The 24,327-nt window shown below is 43.2% G+C and overlaps 1 protein-coding gene across 7 annotated transcripts in view; it reads left to right on the forward strand.

Moving 5' to 3' along the window:
• PPP3CA (protein phosphatase 3 catalytic subunit alpha) overlaps window positions 1–24,327 on the forward strand; it is a 707,038-nt gene that overhangs the window by 8,983 nt on the left and 673,728 nt on the right. For 3 of the 7 annotated variants that reach the window (XM_086961586.1, XM_086961589.1, XM_086961591.1), the window contains exon 1: window positions 23,464–23,618. The exons of 3 other annotated variants lie outside the window; for them this stretch is intronic. In XM_086961586.1, the coding sequence (XP_086817712.1) occupies window positions 23,558–23,618 (61 nt within the window). In that variant the 5' untranslated portion in view covers window positions 23,464–23,557. Of the gene's footprint in view, window positions 1–23,460; window positions 23,619–24,327 lie in introns of those variants that run through there. One more of the 7 variants, XM_086961588.1, reaches the window with a different exon arrangement.

Genomic DNA, 24,327 nt, shown 5'->3' on the forward strand with positions numbered 1-24,327 from the left:
TAGATCAGCCGGTTCGTGTCTGATTAACGAACTGCGCTCAATGGTCGCAACTTATGATGGTGCAGACTGCAAGAGTCTGCAATTATCTCTCCGTGGGAATTAATCCTAGTGGTCTCTGCCGGATCTCAGCTATGAAGCAGAGACCACTAGGATTAATTCCCACGGCTGATCTGGAATCGCCCAGCACACCACGGACGTGACTCCACAGAAACCGAAGTGAGACTTCTCTCACCCGCAAAGGCGGTTTTAAATGTTACTTTCCAGGCAAATGTAAATATTGTCAGTCCTGATGATGATCCCAGGTTATTTAGAGCAAAGGGATCGAAACGTCGACTTCTTCTAGTGCCTACACAACTTAACACTGTGTATAATGCTGTTGTGATCAGCACTTTGGCAATACTTCTAAATTGAAATACTAACGTGGAAGTAGCCATTTTTTGCTCTGTCTTTGCCTGTATTCTCTATATGTTGTATGTTTTCTTCCCCTTTAATTCCCTCTTAAGTACGGTAAAGGACTGTGCCCTACCACTAACGGATGTTAGACTATTCCTTGTAAAAAAATTGTGATTTACTACAAAATAAAATCCTTGTCCGGCTGGACATAGGAGTAATATAGCTACCTATCATGGCCCATATTTTATTATTTTCCTATACTTCTCAAGTGCTAAGGCACTTTGTTGTCTGTAATATATGCTCGTTACCCGTGGTCCTCAGCCAACTCTCGGGTCCCCTTGTTTTATTAAAAAAACCACAACCTCCCCATCATCTCCTACGCCGATGACACTCAGCTCATCCTCTCCTTCACCAAGGACCCGCACTCTGCCAAATCCAACATCCACGACGGGATGAAGGCCATCGCCGACTGGATGAGGAGCAGCCGTCTGAAACTGAACTCGGACAAGACGGAGGTCCTCCTCCTCGGACCCACCCCCTCAGCCTGGGATGCCTCCTGGTGGCCGACCACCTTGGGAACAGCACCAACGCCAATCGACCACGCACGCAACCTAGGATTCATCCTTGACTCCACCCTCTCCATGTCCAAACAGGTAAACGCCGTATCCTCCTCCTGCTACAACACCCTCCACACACTCCTCAGAATCTACAAATGGATCCCGACCGAGACCAGAAGAACGGTAACACAGGCCCTCGTAAGCAGCAGGCTGGACTTCGGCAATGCACTCTACGCCGGAATCCCAGCCAAACACCTGCGTCGTCTCCAGCGCATCCAAAACGCCTCCGCCCGACTGATCGTCAACGTACCCCGCCGCTGCCACATCACCCCCCACCTGTGAGACCTCCACTGGCTCCCCGTCGAAAAGAGGATCACCTTCAAACTCCTCACCCACGCACACAAAGCACTCCACAACGCCGGGCCAGCCTACCTGAACAGCAGACTCAGCTTCCACACACCCTCCCGCCGGCTCCGCTCCGCCAGCCTCGCCACCGTCCCCCGCATCCAGCGTACTACCTCCGGTAGCAGATCCTTCTCCCACCTCGCCGCCAAAACCTGGAACACCCTACCTACCCACCTACGTCAGACTGAAGACCTACTCGCCTTCAGAAAACGCCTCAAGACCTGGCTTTTCGAGCAGTAAGGGTGCCACCCCCCGCCCACCGCCCCCCCACCCACCCCCCAGCGCCTTGAGACCGGGTAAGTAGTGCGCTATACAAGTCCTCTGATTGATTAATTGATTGATAAGTAAAGTTTGTAGAGATGTTTAATCCGTCTTTTCAAGTCGAAGCTAAGTTACATAATACTTTTCTAACCAACTGCCTCCCGGATCCCCAGTCCTTGAAAGAGAACATTCCAGTGAGCGTGATCTTCCACGAGCACAGAGAGAAGAGTGCTCGTGGAAACCACGTTACAAGTGTAATATATACAACACATCTTCCTTCTTTTTTTTTATTTTTTACATAAATACTAATTCATGACATAATCTTTGAATCTTTCAGGAAAGTGATGTTCCAGTTTTCTCCTGGCGGAATCGCTGTTCCAATGGGAACAATCATGATTCTGTTTAGAGGAGACATCGGAAACCACGCTACACTTGTAACATATACAATACCAAGCTTATATCCTCTCCTCCCATGGTTGATAGAACAAAGAACATTGTATTAGATCATGATCTTCATACCTGTTATCACATTGCTTGAACACACCTGGTTTTGGGCATTCCATACATTTAAAAAAAATTTTTTTATTCGGTGTTGGAGTATAAAAATTCTAAAGGACAACACTGTTGGCGATAACATATGGGAATACGGTTAATGCTTAAGCAGGTCAGACTGGCTAAGGTACTATCAAATATGTTTAATGTACTTAATGATTTGCAGATGACAAAGCACCGTGCAATTTGTAGCAGATGGTAATACTGAAATAGCCTGATTTGCAGAATATCAAAGTATGTGGGCAACATAAATAGTTATGGTGATCCCAGGTTTGGATACTGTACAATAGCTTATTAACCACACTAACCTCAGACTTTTGTATCTGAAAGTACGTTACCTTCAAATTCCAAGTAGCATTATATATATATATATATTTTTTTAATCACACTAGTAAATGCTCCCCAGCAGTGAATTAGTTACTTTTGGCCATTGTAATAATCTATAACTGTATTGCTTCCCACTTGGATTTTTTGTTCCTAAAGTAGGAGAATCTGGGTGTATTCTATGAAAAGGCCAGGTAGCATCATCGTGGAATACACTTTCAAAACCTTTACTGAGTCCAATCAGGCTCATTTGAACAACCTTTTTTTTTTTTGTTCCAAATATTTTATTGGCATTTAAAAGAAATATAAAGTCAAGTGGCAGCCCGTGCAGGTAAGCGCGATTAGGCAGAGTGGGGGTGGTGCGGGGGCTCAAAGTGACAAATGACGAGATTGGGAAGTTAAAATAAATTAATAAAACCACTTTCCTTGTGCTCAGAGATGCAGCGAGTGCAAGGTAAGTGGATTTATTTATTTTAACTTCCCTATCCCGTTTGTTACTTTCACTGCCTCACCGCGCTTACCTGCACGGGCCGCCACTGATAGTCATTCAAATGTTACATTGCCCTTGCAAGGCATAAAAAGAAAAATACCATAATACTTAAGAAGTCGGAGAACATGCAGTAGTCATTGTGAGAAATAGCAAACAGTCTTAGGTTTACAATATAGATCCACCTAAATCAAGATTATATTTATTGCATCAGTGACTATTCACCATTTGGAAAGCACATTTCCCTAAGAGAACACAACAAGAGACAGTATAAACTACGTATTAGGTACATCTGCTATCCGAAAAATATGCAAGGTACAACTAATATCTTCAGGGGAGGGATTGGGCAAAACAAAGGAGAGAAGGGGAAAGGATAGAGGGGAAATCCAGTCCAGAGGTGAGGCTTTGTCTATGGTTCAGAATGTGCTAAAGATAAGTGAAAATGTTTGCTTATGTCCAGACTATTGAGCTTGTCTAGAGAGTTACAGGCAGTAGTGGAAAACTGGAGGTGCTTCGGTTGGTTGGATTGTGACCCATATGCCCCTCTCAAGAAAGACACCCAAGCTCACATGTATGAAATAAAAGATTATGAAAGGATTTCCTCTCAGCCAGGATGACCTTTACTGCAATAGTGAGGAGGTGATCGTTTGAACTACTTTGAGCTCAACCCAGGGTAGCTATGGCTTTTGAGCAGCAAGGCTTGAACTTAAGGGACTTAGTGTAAAGCATTTAACAGTACCAAACAACAAAATAAGAAAGCGACACAACACAAAAGAAAAATGATTCCAATTTATAACAATAGAGTGTGTTTTTATGATTGTCTAGAGTGCAAGATGAGCAAAATCAACTGGAGGGTTCCGGAGTTATGACTTTTCAAAGATTTTATCACTTTTAATTTCAACCACAAACGAGCAATGGTCAACAAAAGTTTGTTTTTCGAAAGTTTATGAAAGTTAGATTGACTACTCCAGCTCAGCTTGGGTGACCAAATCTGACAGGATAAAGTTCTAGGGGGGCCAATGGGGTAGATTTGGATAGTTACCTGGCCATAACATCATTTTCAGTCTATTTCCATCCTTTACAGCACAACCTCCACAGACCGCGCCTATATAAACCCCTGATTGATTGACTTTATTGAAGTGGGCCTGAAGCTGGGGATACAGGATGAAAAGATGCCCTGGTTGCAGTGCGGTAGACTGGGGTGTTTTTGTGGTTGTTCCTTGGTCCACAGGTGATGTGGAGCGGCTTTGTGCACAGAGGTCAGGGTCCCATAAAGTCCTCTTTCTGAGGTTAGAATGACTGCAGCAGCTTTGTTTCTGATCTCCAGATACAGCGGTTGAAGACTAATACTTTAGTGTGGGCTAGTGTCCTTCTTGAGCGACCAATTCAGACTCTGACGGCCCTCCTCGGTCCAGCTGACTCTGACGCAACTTTTGCCTATTGAGGATCGATCTCTTGGGGATGCCCAGCGGCAGGTAGATGTCTCCAGTGACTAGCAGCTGTGTGGTTTGGGGTACTTCAGCTCTTTTTCCCCTGGATCTGGTACCAGGAATTGAGAAGTGATCATTTAAGCCAATTTTCCGTGCTGTGGCTGGGGATTAAACTTTTTCCTGAGCTAGGATTCACAGTCCAAACTTGGCTAGTCCAAAGTGAGGCAGGTGCAGTCCAGCCTCTCTTTGCGTAGTTCCAAGGGCAGCTGGGCAGTCCTTCTTTGGTCCTCTTTCTAAATCCAGTGTGATCTAACAGTCCAGGGTGCCCTATTTATCCCATTAAAATGCCCCAAGGGGACCACGTGGTTACTAGCCAATAGATCACCAGGTCCACGCCCTCTTGGTGATGACTTTCCAGTGATGCGTGGCATCTAACAATTCAAGAGTACACCATTCTGGCCACTCTCATGATGTTAGCACCCTTCCTTGAGCTCAGTATCCCACCCTAGATGTGTGGCTACCTGGGGGCAAAAAGCCCTAGGAAAAACTGTTTGGGAACAGGTTTCCCCTCTCTGGCCTGGTCTCCGGTTAGGCTATAGGAACAAAGGGTACACCCTCTGCCGTGTTATCACCATTTGCTCATCAAATGCAGCTTCCCCTTGAAGCTCTCCTTTTGAGTTAACACCTGGAGTGCCTTCCTGTAAAGGGGAGGTAGCACCTCACCCTCTGGCTGGCTGTGTTTGACACTAAGCCTGGGAGTTGTTTATACCACTCCCCAGGCGGGAAGAAAACTGTCTGTGGGTTGCAGCCTGTATGAGGCCACTGGAGCACAGATTGGCAACTTTATAAAAGTTGTATTACCTTAATTGTAACATTACATTCGACCTGGGCACCAGGTAGGGTTTCATGGCATGATTAATTTGATACTTTACAGTACTCAGTTAGGTAGAGCTATTCAGAAGGTAGCAAGGCTGGGGTGCCAGCTAGTAACCCTGTATTAGCCAATGGGGCTACCAACATTTCCACAGCAAAAGGACAATTTGGAGGTTTTGCTGCTCAGACATGTCCTACTTAATAATATACAGCTTCCTGCCATAGGGTTCTCTAGGCTTTCCTTAGGGTAGACTTACATATATTGTTATGGGTAGTGGTGGCTTTGACATTGGTTTGAATGCAAAGTTGAACTAGCGGTTAACACTGCCCATCCAGTATGCAGTGGCAGGCTGGGAGCCATTTTGTACTTAGGTACACCCAGGGCGATCAGTGCTGCAGCCCTGGGTGGACATACTGCCTTACCTGCCTTGGGTGCCATATACTAGTGACTTATAATCAAGTTAGTACTTGGGAATTGGGGATAACCAATTAGACATACTCTTTGGCAAGGGTTAAAACACTGGCACAGAGGTCTGGTTGGCAGACCTCCGTGCACTAAGAGTTGGAAAACAAGCAGCATCAGTCCAAAAATGTGGGAGTGAACATGCAAAGAGGCATTTCCATACATACGGCAATTGTATTTACTATTAATTCTCAAGCTGGACTTTGAAAAGCCCTCTGATAGACAGTGGGTGCAGTTCATAAAAACCTGCCTTCAAAATTACACACTGGATTTAACCAGAAGTGTCTCCTCCCAGGAAGAACAGGGAGCCCATTAGACATTTGTTGGGGTTTTGTTGGTGCATGAAGATGCGTTCTTTTACATTCTTGTATTGCTGTTTTTTACTTACAGTGGACTGATCAAGAAATACTGAATTCATTTGTTTGGTACTTAATAATGAGTTTTACACTGTCCTCTAGCAGCATGTGCAGCTTTTTTTATTTTTTAACCTAAAGGGACCAGGTGCCATTAAAGACTGGCAAAGTGTTATTTTGTTGTACTGGCATATTCAGTATGTGAGTTTGGTCACTGCGGCGCTAGAGGTCTGACTTTAGCGATGAGTTTAGTAGAAGGTCTGTCGCTTATCTTGTTCCCAACTTATTTTAATATTACTGCTTCTTCTTTCACTACCATTGCTGTGGTAGATTCTGTTGAGGTAGATAGTGGATCAGCACCCGCTCGTCCACGGATTCCCTGAAGTCCCATGTGGCGGAGGTATCACTGCTGTGACCCATGCTTAAGGCTTCCTGTTTAATCCATGCACACCTAATGTGTTCGGTTCATAGGTGTGCAGTCTTCCACAGATTAGTTCCTATGTTATACCAGCCTGGGAGGTTGGGCATCTGAAAATAGGTGTCTTGATTGGTCACGGTCATGTCCATTAAAAAGCTTCTTACTTGCCCACCACAGTTACTAAATAAAGTGAAACTGATTAGGTGGAGGAAGTACGGAGCACAACTCTTACAATGCCCTTAGAGAATAGACCAGTTATTACTAGGATTGATGGGAAAACATGGTTGTGCGGCCACTGTATTTTCTATATAAATTTGAAAATGCAGCATAATCATGTAAAGCATAATTTCCAGATTTAAAAAAAAAATTTAGCTTAAGAAGTTCAAATGATATTAAATTGATCTACACCCCGCACGCAATACCGTACCAGACACTTAACGAACATTTACTGGTCACTTTCAGATGTCGAGTACTGTAATTTGTGTTTCCTTGCCACTGAATTTAGTAAACTTTGCCAAACAATTTGATCCTCCATTGCTGCGTGTTTCCAGTGACGTTAGTTTGACTCCCATGGTTTGGTATCTGGCTGGGCCACCCAGACTTCCCTAGTCCATAAATAAGTCCAGATCGAGTTGGTAGCTCCATGAGCTATCAATAGTGCCTAATGACCCTCCCCGCCCCCTTGGTGTTTTTGTATTAAAACACATACTACTTCTTGAATACACGTTTATTGCTCTTTACCTAATCTGGCTAATGTATGCTGATTAAAAAAGTTATAAAGGCGACCTAAAGAGGTATTTTTCCTTTCATTTTTGTGTTTGCGTACAGCTGACAAGCAGCTTGATTGACAGTTTGTTGAGATGTGGGTGCTTTGTTCTTCGGGCTTGAAATTGCTGCAGCTGCTTTTCCATCCTTTTAACTGCTTGAAGACAAGTGATATATGCTTACGCCAATGGCCTTGTCTTGATCAGCTAGATAGACATGATAATGAATGTAAAACTATCATTCTTACTTTACGGTGGCAAGAGCAGAAGGCCTAGCTAGAAATTTGTGAATACCTCTAAGCCATCTCATCACCCAAAGTGGGCACAAAGCGCAACCGTGATATCCTCTTGTGGATGATTGTCGTACTCAATAAATAAGGCCCAGTATCCTCTTTTAACCTCTTAAGTGCTGCGCCTATACCAACGGCCGACGGCACCACTACCTCGGGAGTGCTGCCGTCTACTCCCAGATGGCATTCAGGTAAAAGATTGAAACCATAAGTGTGTCTTGGAGCAGCGGATTAGTTGATTTATTTTAACAAACGTTTAACAGGGCAGCTCATTTTTGGGGTGTACAGCTTGCCTCATGAGAGATTCCAAAGAGGTCACCACAAGGCACCTTCTCATAGGATTCCATATTACAAACAAGAATGAGCTTTAAGTTGGGTAAAGTGTTGAAGATTTGGGTGCCTTTGTGTTGCCCACAGCTGTCCTATAAAGAAAACATTACAATGAAGGCACACCTTGGACTACAACAATACAGAAGTTGGGAGAAAACCCATTTGCAGAACAGACTGCATAACAAGGTCAAGCTGTACCCTCAAGGAAAATGGTAATGAAAATGATTCAGAAGATGAGGTTTGCATTGTATGTCGTCAAGTTGAAAGGCCCACAAAGTTAAACATCGTATCTTTGAGAAGCCTATTTGTGAACAACAATGACTGTGAATCCAACATGGTGTGACAGCAACCCACAACAAACTAATGTGGTAGGACAAATGGTGAATAGTGATTTCCCCTACTTGCCATGTGATCCAAACCTCACACACTTCCTAAAAAAAAAAACAACAAAAAAAACACGCCAGATATCGGCAATTAAAACTTTAATACTAGAGAAAATACATTGTTGGACACGACCTGGCTCTCATTTACAAGCTTCAAGTCATGCCACATCTTAAGTCCAACAAAAGGACTACTTATACCAAAACCTAATCGACCACATACAGAACAATGTAATTATCCACAGAATGTCTTGGTCTTGATGGTCAGCCCATCTAAGCAATTGCAACAAGAAAAACACATGAACGTTTCTTTGTTTTTTTTAAATGTCTTTATCAATTCAAGTAAGCAACAATCATGGTCAATATACAACAGTTGCACTGTATTGCAAACACCTGCTCAGGATACAGTCTCCAAACCCAATCGATATAGCTATATGGGCAACACCCAACCACCCCACTCCAGGTAGGTCAGGAGACTAGACAAGCAGCCTGTCTTACATTTCTTCACAAACTTTCCCCATTGCTTCATCTAATCAGAGGACCATAAAACCTCCAGAAATAGTAACCAAACTCGTATAGTTAGGAACACAACTGTAAACGATCTAACACATGAACGTTAATTGCTGAAGTAGGCTGACCCAAAGCTACTCTTTCTGGGCGCCTATTATTATTTTTTGTGAAGAATTGAAGATGAGATCTTTTGAACAGTTAAAGCTGCCTGTAGTTAGACCAAAAAAGAAAAACATGTTGTCGGAGAGTATGTCCTCAGCGCAGGTATCTTAATGTTAAGAAAAAAACAAAACACTAAGAATTAGACAGTCTAAAAACCGGATACAGGCCTTCTGTAAGGTAGATTCAAAGCTTAGTTAGTTCATTCCTCATGGATTGGGTCTGTCAGACCCATGTGATCACTGCAATGAATTACTCTTTTCATTTTCCTCTGATTTTGTTTGGCTGAACCGAAGTCAAATATTAATAGGGGACAGTTAAAATCTTCACACAATTGCACTGAAACATGCACAATAGCCACTGTATAAACGAGTTATTTTGTGTACAGTAATGTCTGGGTATAAACAATTGTACATGCAACAGTCTGCAAATATATACTTATATAAAAACATGAGTCGTTGGCACGTATTGATGTAGATACCTCTGCAAAGTAACTTCAAACAAGCAAGGCCTAATTGTTGATTTGTTCACCCAATCGCAATCCTAAACATAATTGTCACTTTGCACAGTTTTTAAATGTTTCTGTACATGTGATTGTCAGTAATTATCAAGTAAAACCATCAATTATGTTGCTGTATACAACTGATACTATTCCATGAAGTATCAGTTGTATACAGCAACATAATTGTATGTCTACTAACAAATTCGACTATCGGTTCTGTACTTTAGGAAAGTGTAAATAGTTATGAAGTTTTATTGCATAACACATCTGTATAAAGAAACACTTACCCAAGTGTGTGTATAGTAGCACAGCTCCACAGTAATCCAACTGGTTGTAACCATGTACAGTATTCAAGAATATGTTTACAAAATAACACGGGTGTAGTAAAATAAGTATGAACGTTTTATATGCATTGTTCAACACCAGTGTGCAGTATCTTTTGGATACAGCAACACGATCCTGTGCATGCAACAACAGTTTTAAGGTAAACATGGGTGTTTAGTACTAGAAACGTTTATGTAGTAACAAGTGTGCAAAGTAAGTACACAATTGTTAAAAAAAAAAAGTAACAGTTGGGTGTATAAGAAACGCTATTGTATTTAAAGTAACCAGTGTTCTACGAAGTTTGTTCAGTAAAAATTATGTACAAATTCACACAGGAGTGTGCACAGACGTGGTGGTATGCACACCCCAAAAGTTAAACGGTCCCTAAAGTATATTTAACAGCAGGGCTTTCAGTGGGCCGGGTCTCAAGGGGTCTGAGCACTGGCAGTTTTTTAAAGGGGGCCTCAAAACGGGTCTTTATCGGGCTCTGTTTTGAGCACTGGCTACAGGCAGTCCATTTTTTTCCGGACTGCAGTGACAGCCGTTTGCTGTCACTGCAGTCCGGAAAAAAGTGCCAGGGCGCAAAACAGCCCGATAGAGACCAGCTTCAAGAGAGAGCAAGCACATCCATGTGAGCTGCCCACACTGCTCACTTCTCACTAGTGGAGAAGCTACGGCATGACGTCATGCAAGGTGAGCGCTGTAGGGGAAGGGAAATCCTTTAAAGAGAGTAATTTTCTTTCTGGATTTCCCTTCTCTTTCTGAAACTCAAGAGCAGCAATATTGTGGTAGGGTCACCGGGGCTTTAATAGGATGCTTTTTCAATATTATATGTAACAAGCCATAGTTGCAGCTTATTTATCTTATGCAAATAATAACCATTGACAAAGCCAATAGTCCTGACATGTAGGTATGATGTTACTTGTATCACATATCTGGATGCAATGACAGAAACAGCAAAATACAAGTCGGGCGGCACACTATGCTAAGCACAGATTTTTATTGCAAGTGTTTTTAAGCCACGCCCCTAATTACACTGGCCACACTCCTTTGAGAGACCCCCCAGTTTTTTCATCCCACTTAAAGCCCTGGTTAACAGTAAGACAATCAAAAATAAATTGATAGTAATGACTGAGTGGATGCTTTAGCTGTCAATTCGTTCTTTGGCTAATATTCCATTATACTGGTTTTCTTTTTTTACTTTGTACTTTAGAAAAGGGAAGCAACCATATGCAAACCAATTATAACCTCGCTTTAAAGGAAAAGCTCTGCATGATTTAGACAGTCTTGTGCACGGATTTCTAAATGGTTTTAAGTCGGACTTTAGCGTAATACTATTGAAACCGTTGTCCCATTAAGTTCGGATAGTAAAACATCAGTGTTGACTTGTTGTGCGAGACACGTGGCACAGTTGTTTAGACCTGAACGAAACAGACCAATTAAGGTTTGCAAATGTAAACTTTCGATTTTATGATACTATACAGTAAATGTAGATACCCTGAGTTTTTTTACTGCTAATTAAAACAAATATTCCTTCAATCCGCCAATGAATGTAGAAAAGTGGATTATTTTTGTGGGGGATGGCAGGTGTCCACCTCAAAGGATAAGGCCATCACTTGCTAGATGCCACACAAATTAAATGAACCTGTGCTCAATCCGTTGTAACTTCACACAAAGCAGCCAGGCTTATATCAAAGGCAATGTGTAAAGTATTTAAGCAGTGTAACACAATGGTAAAAAATGTCACACAAAAGTTAAAAACACTCCATAACCAATTTTAAAATAAACAGACCATTTCTATGAGTAAAATATAACCAAAAAGAAAACAGTACAATAAGGTCCACCAGAGAGATAAATGTTTAAAGATGTCAGTGAAAATTGCTTCAAGAAGCACATGGCATCAGTGATGGCCTGTAGATGCAGTAGACCAGGAGCTAGGCGCAACTTGAGGCTGAGCGCGGGTCAAATACAAAAAGTGGATTGGTGAAAAAAATCAAAAAAGTTTCAAGTCTCAATGCAGAAAGGAATTTTGTCACTTTTTTGAGAAGACAAATCCTCCCTGAGGGGGCCACCAATTATATTGTATCCAACACTGTGGAACTGAAGGCTGGACACTTGAAAAAGGTTGGTTTGGCTGGAGCTTTGGAGAGTTCTTTTTTACCCCGTTGAAAAACTAATTTATTAAGTGTTGACATCAATGCAGGACATCTGTAAGTAGAAGTTCCCAAACGTCCAGGATGTCACCACAAACTAGGTGGATCTACACAAACCCCGGCACTGCCACATCAAATCCAAGTTGTCTAATCCCGCTATTTTGGGATCCACATATTACGAATATAGTCACTAGAATCATAACTAAACAAAACAGTGAATATTAATAAACATACCTGCCAAAGCGAGAGGGGGAATGATATGATATGGTATGTAATGCAAAGTCCTTGAGAGGAGGCGTGCACAGGAGCATTTCCTGTAAGAATACCACCTGAGCTTTCTATCTTTTAAGTTACGCCATTCATTGTAACATTTTGACGGGGGAGTTAAGGTCCCACACATTCCATGTAAGTATGCATACTTGCATCAGTCAACAGTTGTAACTGCGATTGTGTAGTAGGTTAACCTATGCCAGTCCCCCCCCACCCCCACCCCCCAAACATTGGTGCACCATTGAGATTACTCTCCAGCAGGAAATAACCAAATATTAGTGCCAACCATGGCTGTAACAAAATAAAGACCCAACTCCCCACCCAGGACTGCAGTGCTGGGGCACCCTGCTTCACAGTTCAAACAGTTCTCTATTTGCGACGGAAGGCGGACCACTAGCAGATCCATGCTGTCCGTTATCTGTGGGAATGTGACCAGTCACATCAAACAATGTAGGGATAGTGCCATGAGTCAAGCGGTCACGCCACAACAAAGGTCCTAATGAAACCTGCCACACTCTCCCCCATAGCTATCAGAGTACATGGATGCTTTCTTACAGCGGGCATCACAAGCCCCTGTCATCTAGAGGTCCATGCAAGCCTGGGAATCCGTGTCGGCCCAAGGCACTGCGCCCAACCTGAGGTTCCTGAGCTGCTGGCGTCTGTCTCTGAGACAGAACCAGGCTCTGAGCCCAGCACCTCAAACATGTTTTTGTGATAATGTGCAACATACACCACCACCTGTGCTTGTGCCTCGGCTGCCTGCTCAGTCATGGGCTGGGATTTAGGCAATGCACTGCATGGCCTCTGAGTTTTCCTGCATCTCCAAGTCTCCCTGTACGCTCCATCCTCACGCCGAGCACTATAGCCTTTGTATTGAAACATGTCCAGGCCTCCTCCGGGGATTGGAAGAAGTGTTTAACCACCGCAGTCTCTCCAGATATAGGAGTGTGTCCCACAATCCCAGCGCTCTAATTGTTTCTTGACTGCAATGTAGGAATTCTGTTGGGCCTCGACAGCTGCCATATTATCTGGGTATGCAGATATGGTGCACCCCTCAATGAGTGGGCGAGGCACTCCACCCGGCCAGGGTGGGCACCCCAAATTGCGTTGTACTCTCTCAACTGAGATAAATGTAGGCCGTTTCCCAGCCAGTACAGTCTCTGTTAGTCAATATTCCAGAAAAAGTTCAGCATTGGGGTTCTCAGCTGACTTGGGGAACCCCAGCGGTCTAATGTTAATTCTCTGTAAATGGCCCTCGCATCTTTCACCCTATGTTGGATTACCTCCACCTCCGCAACCATTTGCTTCTGCACGTCCTCCACCGTGGAGCGCAGCACCGTTAAAATGGATTCTGTAGCATCCACATGCTCCTCAAGTTTCTGGTGATCAGCTTGTAGTAAGGAGCCCTCCACCGACACAATGTCAATCTTCGTTTAAAGGGCTGTCTTGGTATCTGTGATAGCTTGTAGGATTCCCTCAAACTGACCATGTGCTGGAAAACAAGCACCTCCGCACCGGATGCGCTGGGGGCAGTTTTGGTATCTTGACCTTCACTGTTGTGTATCAGCTGCCGGTGAGCAAGGACCCCAAACTGTGTCAGGAACAGTCACTATCTATGCACTAGACGTAGCCAAGGAAGACCAGGCCAGGCATTTCTAGGCCCACACAGCCATCCGGGTAGCCTGCCCTCAGGTTCCAGACACCTGGTCAGAGCAGCAACTGCTTCCCAGCAGGAATCCGAACAGGCAAAATTGGATCCTAGCCCCTACACCACAATAGGCCTTCAGGCGCAGGGAAAAATGGGCTCCTAACATGGAGCTAAGTTAGGTAGGTAGGTATGGTATGCCCAGCTGTAGGGTCTCACCAGTCTCATAGTGCACTAGAGCCCAGCATCATGATGATGGGTGGGGGCTAAAGCCACTGTTTCCCATGCGCAGTGACACCTCTACACTCTCGACGTCGGCACTGTCCATGCAGGTACAGCCTCCAGTAGCAATGTGCAGCGGGGCCCAGGTCAGTGGCCTTGCATGCTTACAGTAGAAATAGGAACACTCCCAATAGTAAGGATAGTCTCAGAAGTAGGATAGGGGGGGGGCCGCAATCACCCCGCAGGGCTCAAATAATCCGCTCGCTCACATTTGCAAGCCAAATTCAATTAGGGCAAGTTATTTTTAGGTCCTACTCGCCCTTTCTGGTGAATAGGAAGACAAAATGACTTTTGACCTTGGTCTCTGAAAGCAGAGCAAATGTGACAAAATAGCAAGATTTAAAGGCATCTTTATTGCTCACAAAGTGAATGCGCAATAAAAATGCCTTTAATCCCTTCGCTGCTAGGTCTTTTCCCCCCTCTGTACGAAGCCTTTTTTTGGCTATTTGGGATAGTGAGAGCTTAGGCCCCTGTAACTTTTTGACCACATAAGGTATCCACGCCAAATTTGTATCCTTTTCTTCCAACATCATGGGGATTCTAAAGGTACCCAGGGTTTGTGGGTTCCCCTGGAGCGGTCCCAGAAATTAGCTAAAAAACAGCTACATTTTGTTTTTTGGGGGAAAAAGAGCTGCACGTGAAAAGCGTCTGGGTTTTTCCCTGCAAATTGTATAAAGAAAGGGTTTGTGGGGCTGAAATCACCATTTTCCCAGCTTTTAGGGAATGACAGACTTTTGTCAGAAAACCAACATTTTTTTACACAGTTTTGGCATTTTTCTGGGACATAGCCTATTTTTGTTATTTTTTTGTGCTTTCGCCCTCCTTCCAGTCAATGGTAGAAATGGGTGTGAAAGCAATAATGGATCCTGGGAAGCTATACGTTTTAGAAAAGTAGACCACATTCGGAATTCAGCATGTGAAGATCCATCAATGTTTCTTTATAGAAACTAATAGTTAAATATAGGAAAAATGGAAAATTAGTTGAAAAAAACAGCCTTTTGTGTCAACATTTTACCCTGTAACTTCTCCTAATTATGACAGCTCTTTGAAAGAAATATACAGTTACATCCGCTGGACCTTACTGGTTGTGGGGATATATAGGACTTGTAAGTTCACCAAGTACCCGACGAACCCAGTCAAAAACTGAGCAGCAATTTGCAATGGCTTATTATTATGTACCAAATATATAGCATTTATTGTGGGAAAATGTTGCATCACTGGAGAAGAGTGACGCCGTCGCATCAACGGTGGAGCGTGTCGCAGGGCCGGTCGCGGCTCAGAAGAATCGTTGAGTCACCGCACGGCCGTTGGACGTGCATGCATAGTTGTCGCATCAAGAAGACGATATTTTGTTTCATTGCACCGGATCTTCATTACATCATGGAGCTGCTGGTCGCATCGCCACGGAAGCGCAGTAAGAAACAGACGCATCACCTCCCCATGCGGAGAAGAACTAACGCATCCCCTATGCAGCAGTAGGGACCCGATGCATCACCGTTCTTGCGTGTACGGAACCGAAGTATCACCTTCCCTGCAACACTTTCGTTGTATAGCGTTACGCATCCAAAGTTACATTGAACTCAAAGTGTTGCATTTTACATCTAAAGAGAACAAAGCTTTTTCTGACATTTTTACAGTACAATAGTGTGGATTTTTGTTGTTTGTGGTCTTGTGTTAAGTCTATATAAAAATACTTATTTTTATACTACGGCTTGTGTGGTGTCCATCTGTAGTGTTGTCACTGGGTTACTGTAGGTGTTCACAAATGCTTTACACACGGCCTCTGAGATAAGCCGGTCTGCGCATGCCAAGCTACCAGGGGGGTGAGCTGGGGTTATTTTAGGAATGTACCCCCTTATCCTGACTAGACACAAGGGTCCCTATTTGGTCAAAGGTACCTACCTCTGCCAACTAGAGAGCCCCAAATCTAACATGTGTAACCCTGAGGCCTCGTAGAGTTGTCAGCATCCTCAAAGTAGTATGTGTAGGTGGTGGGGAAGAAGCCATTAGCCTCCTCATTACCTTTTTGACCTCTGAACTGGGGCAAGCCATAAAGGGGACAGATGCTCATAGAGCAATTAGTCACATGGTTGCGACTAGTTGCAAATTCAAATGGACATCCGTTGAGGTCTATTAGTACAAATCAAACCTGCTCAGAGGCACGTCCTCCATTTTTAAGTTTTGCCTGCACAGCGCTTGCAAAATCTCTTGCAATGAAAAAAAATCTTTAAAGCAGTTAAGAGCCTGTCCATTCCTTACCTTTACTTCCAATTGGTTGGCTCCCACATCATTCTCGTTTCCTTGCTTCCTATTGGTCAGCGGCTCTCCTGTGGCCTGCGGCTTCCTCCTAGACTTCAGAATCTTTGTCCTCGTCATAGAGCCTGGGCCAAGTACTGCTTCCTGTGGCCAGTGTCTGTCCACTGGCAATATTTTTTTTCCATTTCCATATGCATTTGGAGAGTGCATATGCCTGCAGTCCCTCTCCCCATCCTTCCAAGTTTGTTTTTAACCCACCCCTCCATTGTTTTAAACCCAATTTCTGTTATTTAAAAAAAAAAACAAACAAAAAAATAACCTCCTCACACTTTACCTTGTTTTTAATCCACCATCCTTTTAACCTACCACCCTTTTCCCATTCTCCATTTTGTTTCCCACGGCGTCCTTTTTGTAGCTTGTTTATCACCCCCTGCACAACAAGGCGGCTATTTGAGAACACCAAAGAACACAATTTGATACAAACTGGCACAGAAAAAAGAACATACATTGTGATGATTTGGCTGGGACACGAGTTGCACTTTGACACCAAGCAGATCAAGTGCACATCTTAATGGCTTTGTTTGAAGTTAACCGTGTGGCAAGTGTTTGGAAGGAGCAAGCTGTTTATGTTTATTTTATGTAAAAATGTTATACGTTTTAAGACATTTGTAAACAAATGCTTTGTGTTCCAGTTACATACTTGTAGGCTGCTGCTCATGCTTTGTTCACGCCAGCCATTTGTTCCTGCCTTGTCACGCCCTACGCTTCTGCCTTCCTGTGTGCACACTTGCCGGCTACCTCTCCTAGAGGTTCCTCAAGAAAATACTGCTCCATTGCCCGTGCCACATAGAGGGTAGCACTGAGCGAGGTGCAGATCCCTTGTTTCCGAGGCACTTGTGATAGAGCGCGCAGGTCACCCACCTAACTTCGTTAGTAGATAATGCACACTTGGGCCCATAAAAAATATTATTTCACCAAACTTTAATCGGGTAACCTACACACTTTTATCAGAAATTCAGTTTCACTTCTTTTCTATTTCCGTGTACCTGACTTACCAATCCATGTCACAGGTACCTAAGATCACAACGGATCAGAGAGCTAGCTGTGGGACAAATAGACAACAGAAATACCATATACGCAGTTAATAAAGTTTATATTCTTTATAATGACCACAGACTCAAGAAGTTTTCAAAACCTTTATCTAATTATTATTATCATCATCATATGTCATGAGCCACAAATTTACACAGATCAGACTGTCTATAACTAGAATTAGAAATATCGTATAGCTATGAATGAGCGTAAGAATCATTTAGAAATCGGAAAAGTAAAGGGAGAGAAAATAAGGAACACGCTATTTTGGATTAACAGACTTTCACAATTTCACTAAAGGCGGATAATGAAAGGAAACATACTAATAGTAGACTTTCGATATTCACTAATGGTTCAAGGGAAACTAAACTTATGCAGTTTGATTTATCCAGATGTGCTTATTTCTATAGGGAGGGTAAGAATGGAACATACTATATGTGCAAACGATTCAATAATTGACTAAAGGTAGGGAGAAAAGTGGAACATGCTAATAGACAAGTTTGCATGACAATCTTATTTATAGAGAGACAAGGAAAAGGGACGTAGGCAATTATGCTTTATTTGAGACCAGTTTAGATAGACAAACACTCATGTAGAGATTATATTTACCTAGGACAGAATGAAGACCAACCCTGGCCACGGGTCAGTTGGAAAAGGCGGGAAAGGACCCAGGCTGCCAGTAGGCGAGCAGGTACAGCTCATGGACAGTCAGGACAGGATAACCTCAGGATTTGGATCAGGACCGGGCTCACCAAAGAGGACGACCAACACCTGCAGCTTCGGTTGCAACACCTGCGCTACTCCCTCTCTGCAAGGAATCTGCTAATAACCCCGATTGGGTTCTCGAATCTCCCAGCAAAGTGCTTCGCCAGCACTTAAGGTTCCAAAAACCCCAACTGGGTCTGTGGAAAATACGGACAGAGTGCTCCGCAGCACTCTGTATCAGTCACCTATAGAGTACGTTGGGTCAGTGACAGGTCAGCTATTCGGACAAGTCGGACAATTTCTCTAGCTAAACCTAGACTAGTTATACTGTTTTCGGGTCAGTGTACCACCCACCAATGTTGCAATTGAAAGGATCCCCAAGTTCTGATTGGATGAACACCACCTAAATTTTAGATTTTCTCAGGCTTAATATTCATTTTCGAACCCACCCCTTAAATTCTAGCTTCCCATGACATATGATTTACAGGGAACAATAGGGTACACAAAAGTTAATACAATTGTATCAGAATTAGGTACAAGTCAGCTTCTTCGGCTAGGTTGGAGTTCAGGTTCCCAGGAGCATCTTGGCTTCGGCTGCCAGCTGGCTGGGTTCCACTGCGGCAGGGCTCATTTCCCTCATCACATGACAAGTACCATACGGGCTCTTCAAGATAGAGTAGCAAGCGCCTCCCAGGCCCAAAGAATCCGATACATGAAAAGTAAGCGAAAACAATTTAGAAACACAGAAAAAATGAATACACTGTATACCATGATTGGCTATACTACATTCCTTACTTTATGATACCTATTGCATTAGGGTAAGTGCAGAACACACAGCTTTGCAAAAGCGGCAATGCAAGCTTAGAGCATATGAGAACACAAAGCGGCCATTTTAGCTGTATTGCGCATGAGCAACAAATTCCCTCCAGAACTGCGAGTGCGTCACATCACATGGGTATGACAGACTCATGCGCAGACTAAATCCCGGCAAAGCAGCGGCCCTTTTAGAGGCAAGCGTATTAATGTTAGTAAAAACATAAGCAAGCTTCACTGGGACACCCCGTGTAGTGTAAAATGTGCAATATTAGTAAGACAAAACAGATTGATTACAAAGTTAAAGTTATTTGAGGTTCTTGAATACAAGCAAGTCGCGTAACGTGCGAATACTTCCTCCATCACTGGGATGTTACTTTAAGGTTATTCAGACAGTCTACACCTCTTATATGAGCAGCTTATCAAAGTTTTTTCTCCAGTATTTCCACTCCTCTGTGCATGAAACGTTATGGACACAAGAATGAGGGACACATGCCACTTCAATGGAACGGATATAAGCATATGTCCAGGATTTATAGTGAGTCCAGGAACACCAAACAGATCTTCTTTCATAAACTCTCCTCTCTTGACTCTCTGAATACTAGAGGTGGGTGAGCCCACAAATTAACAGGGAGACGTGAGCCAGAGCTGACCCAAGGATCTAGCTCGGATCATAGAACCTGTGCACGAGCCGAGCACTGAAAATATTTGCTGTGTAAATCACTGAACAATCATCACGTAAAATGTGATACTCTTCAAAATTCAAAAATGCTTACTACTTTAACATGCGGATTACATCACATTATAGCACTACACTGAGAAGTACTTTATTAAAATTAATGGTTTTTAAACGTGAACGATTAGTGAACTAAGAGGCAATAACAATTGTCATATACACACTTTGCTTGTCCCAGATTAATATAGAGCAACATTTCATATCTATTGAATCAAACAATTGGTTTTAGTACAACTTGTATTCTGAACCTATATATTTGAAATTTCTTTCATACTCCATAATGAAGAAAAAAGTTTTAGTGAAATAAAATATTTGCCTAAGATCACACAATTTAAGCAGTGAAGCTGTGGTTTAGCATAGTTTTCTGGTTTCACTTTGTACTAATCAGTCAGTCAATGGGTATCTACAGGATCGGACTAGGACAGAAAATAGGCCTGGTACAAAAATAAAAGTGGAACCCATTAACAAATTGGATGGCTAAAAAAGTGGCCCACGTTTGCAAATACGGTAGTATTAATCTTGTAAAGACATGCAATGCCAGTGTTTTGCCAGGTATGCATGCATTTGTTCTTGCTAAAGGCAATAATTGCGGTAATATCAGGGAAATCAACAGTACACAAGCATTGGCAGACCCAATAGGTTTCACCTATGCAAGATCTTGTGGCTTTGTCATTTTAAAAAAATGTTTTAACACGTTGCATCTTAGGACACGCTACGTTGCAACATGGCTCTGATTTAAAAAAAAAAAAAAAAAAAAAAAAGTGGTATACTTAGTCAACGCTGGCCATGTCACAGCACATGTGTTTTTTACTTAAAGCCATGTTTCTCAGGAGCTCGTCCTGTTGTGAAAAATGTAAAAAAAAAAAATACAAAGCCAATAGATCTTGTATATGTGGAACATTGGCTTTGCCAATGCTTGTTACTGATAGCCTCCGAATCAGTTAATATTCAATCCTGGACAATCTGAGGCTAAACAGTAACCCTGGAACATCCAAATATAGCAAATCATTTTTCCAGTGGCTTATAAGCTGTGACCTACAATTTGCGACGAATGTAATTCCTTACTAATAAATGTGGTTAGCATGGATGAAGGCCACCTTGGGCTGTTCAGGACTTATTGTGCTTAGCTGAGCAAGTATTAACTCTGCGGGCCAAATAGAAAATTAATTCCCCCTCTGGGCCCTCTTCACACTGGTACGTGGTCTGGTGCGCACGGTCACACCAGCAATGAAGATAAGTTGTGTCTGAATGTTTGTTACTGAGGGGTGTGGTTTATTACAGCTGCCCTAAGCACTAAGATGTTCTTCCTCCTGGAGCACCACTAAAGAAATTCCTTTGGGAGTGTGTACTTAGCTGCCCCAAGTCTTACCAGTTCTGGCTTCTGCAAAGGTTTCTACATTTCTCCTCGCTGGCACCTCCTATTTTTTTTTTACAGTTTTCTTTCAAATCGGGGTGTCCCTTAATACCATGACCAGTCCAGGGAGGTACCTTTTAGTCGGGTATTCCTGTTCCCAAAAGCAAGTCTTATTGACACCAAGGGGTATTTTCTGGTGTTTGAGAGCTAACCCCAGCTCCCTCCTATCCCTGCACAGACTAGTAGGTGAAAAAAGGGTTGTGAATACACAATAAGGCAACTAATCAACACCATCAGCTAGCTTAGAGCCATGGTTCCGTCTGCCATGTAGGACATATGGACTCATCGACGCCTAACTGGAGATATTTCCCCTTAACCCTGTTGCAAGGCCAAATATTGGGGGGCAGCCTACATTTGATTGATCAAATTATTCAAACTATTTAAATCACACGTATTGTTATTTTTTTGGGCCCAAGAGACTGGGCTTGAACCCAAGAACAGTAAGAATTAGTTCTTAAAGTAAGCACATAAATGTGTAGCTGACTAAAATAAATAAATGCAATATATGCACAATTAGCTTTCTAGAAATTGCCTAATAAAAATATCAGTTGGCTACCACTTCTTTAAATGAAACTTTATACTTATGTAATCATCACTATAGCTCACTATATCTCCTTTGTCACAGAGTCCTATTATTTTGAGTCCTGGATTTCATTTACCAAACCAGTGCATACCATAAATTCAAGACATGGTTCAGTTCAGATGACTCAAATAGATTAACATATTTGAAAAACATTTATAAACATAAGCCCAGCACTGAAATGTGACCCAAACAGATGGACTTGCCACTAAAGAACAAAAATATATTTCCACTACAATATTCTCGGCTTAGCCTCAAGATGGTTTGCCTTTTTTTTAAATCCAGCAGTGTCAGCTGTAAAGCCACTAAGCAAACACTCCTGTACTACCTGAGGAAGGCAGAAGCTGAAACGCTGTATTGAAAAATATATTTTTGTTCTTTGGTGAGTCCAACTGTGGGAGTCCCTTCTTTCTTGGACATTTAATTTCTGTGTGACTCAGTGCATCCATTGGGATCGGGATTTTTGTCCTGGCTGCTGTTTTCTTGATAGATAAATATAATATTCCAGGCGTGAGACACACATGGGTTATAAACAAGGAGAGCTTGAGGAGTTTGGGCACGTCACGTAGGGCGACAAAGCGTCCCGGTTTTTCATCAGCTCTCCTGGCAGATGTCGGCAGTTTAGGGCCAGGTCCTGGTTTTTAGTGAGGGTTGACTGTAAACAGTGGAGGCACGTTTTTATGAGTTACAAAGCCGTACTAGTTAGGAGCGCCTATTCGAAAGCCATTTAAAAAACACGCTTGATACCGGGTTTAAATAGGCTTTTTATTTATTCCCTTAGTGCTTCGACTGTGTTTCTATATTGATGAGCGGGGTCATGCTGTGTCCCTCGGATGATGCTGAATTCGTACTTCTATTTTTTCTAAAAGTCACGGTTTTTGGCTTTCAACATCTGGTCAACCTAGGCAGGTGCCCTGTGCATGTCGTACTATCTCGACTGGACAGGGGTGTTAACAGCAGGTTACAGGGCACTGCATATATATACCAACCCACTTACCGCTTCTTCCGGATAGTGCCGCTAATGGCCAATCAGGGCGCGCGTTACTCTCATTCTGTGTTGCTCCTGGAAGGAGCTAGTTGAGGTGTCTGCAGCCGCCCTTCCTGCTAACTAAATAATCTTGCAGGGAAGGAGGAGGAGCCATCTAGGAATAAGTGTAAGTGTGTGGGCTGATTGATAGTAAAAATTCTCCAATAGCCATAGAGCGTCTTTGGAAGAGGGCGATGTCCACGCTCTTTGATTGGCTTGTGTCAGACCCTGGGAAGTGAGGGCTAGGCTGTGCGGATTTGCGATACTATGTAAACGTAGTCCTGAAAGTGATATAGTAAACGGACTAAGGAGGAAAACACAATGTGGAAGTTTGTAGCATAGAATGCCACCCTAGAAATCCTCCTGGGGCTATTTCGCTGGGTGATAGCTTCCTGTTATGCGATGTATTTCCTAAGCACACTGCTACCCAGATCGAAAATTGCTATACTGAGATTAAAAGATGAAGTGTATCCGTGCAGGAGTGTAGACTTCATCTACGCTAAGGACACCCTTAGATTTCATATTTATATCTATTCGCAGTCTCTTTTATGTTCTCACACTTAGCAGTGAGCAGATGAGAGAATTTTGATGGCGACCAACGACCTTCCACTGCGCCCCTTCTCAGCTGCCGCTTGAATTCACGGAAGGCGCATCCTTTCCAAGATGGTGGCGTCGGTTGCTGGGTGCGGACTTCTTGTCCTTCCTCTGTTTTCGCAGAGGAACTCCTGGAGTAGGCTGCCTCCTATTCGGGTGACAGTCTCAGAACGCGGATAGCTGAGAAGTACCCGGGCAGCACGTACAGCCCAGCCATGTCCGAGCCAAGGGAAGCCGATGCCAAGCAGCTGTCCACCTCTGAACGGCCAGTGAAAGGTAACGGGCAACGCACGTAATGTATCACCGCAAGTGTAATAGCAATAGTTTTGGAGAGCAGGTTTTAGGGTCGTTTTTGTCTGTTCTTGTGTAAGTTAGAATTATGTTTCTCTTCCTCTCCCCCTCCGATTAGTTCTCCTCTGGTCTTGCAACACTGATCTGCGAGTGTTCGTTCCCTGACAAGCCACAGGGAGACGGCTCCAGATAGAAATACTCCAGTAGAGACTGCAGGTAGCATAAAGCACCCATTGCCTGCTTTGCTTTTTCGTGGCTTGTACTCATGTGGCTCCGCGGAATGGCTTTCTAAACTTTCCCGCAGACTACTGTTGTACACAAGACACGGTGTACACAAGATATTGTAACTTAGCAGACGACCTCACCCAAAGCAAACTCCTCCCTCTCCCTTAGTTTACAAATTATGCAGAAATAACTTGGGGGCCGTCCTTTCCCCTACCCAAAACCAAAGCTGTGCTCTATTGCTGCATATCTGACAAGGAAGATTATTTACACTTCTGGAAACTAGAATTTCAACATGTCCTGTGATATTATTATTAATAGTGGAAGGTAGTGCTGCGTTTCGTCACGTAATTCCACCTAAAAACACCGTAAGGAAGGGTAAAGTTTTTTCTGGTGCAACATTACATTAATAGACGCTACGTTTTGTTTCGCGTTGTGCCATGCAGAACTTTAGTAGAGATATGTCCCTGGG

The sequence above is a fragment of the Lissotriton vulgaris genome, chromosome 3_1, assembly GCF_964263255.1.
Source record: "Lissotriton vulgaris chromosome 3_1, aLisVul1.2, whole genome shotgun sequence".
NCBI lineage: Eukaryota > Metazoa > Chordata > Amphibia > Caudata > Salamandridae > Lissotriton > Lissotriton vulgaris.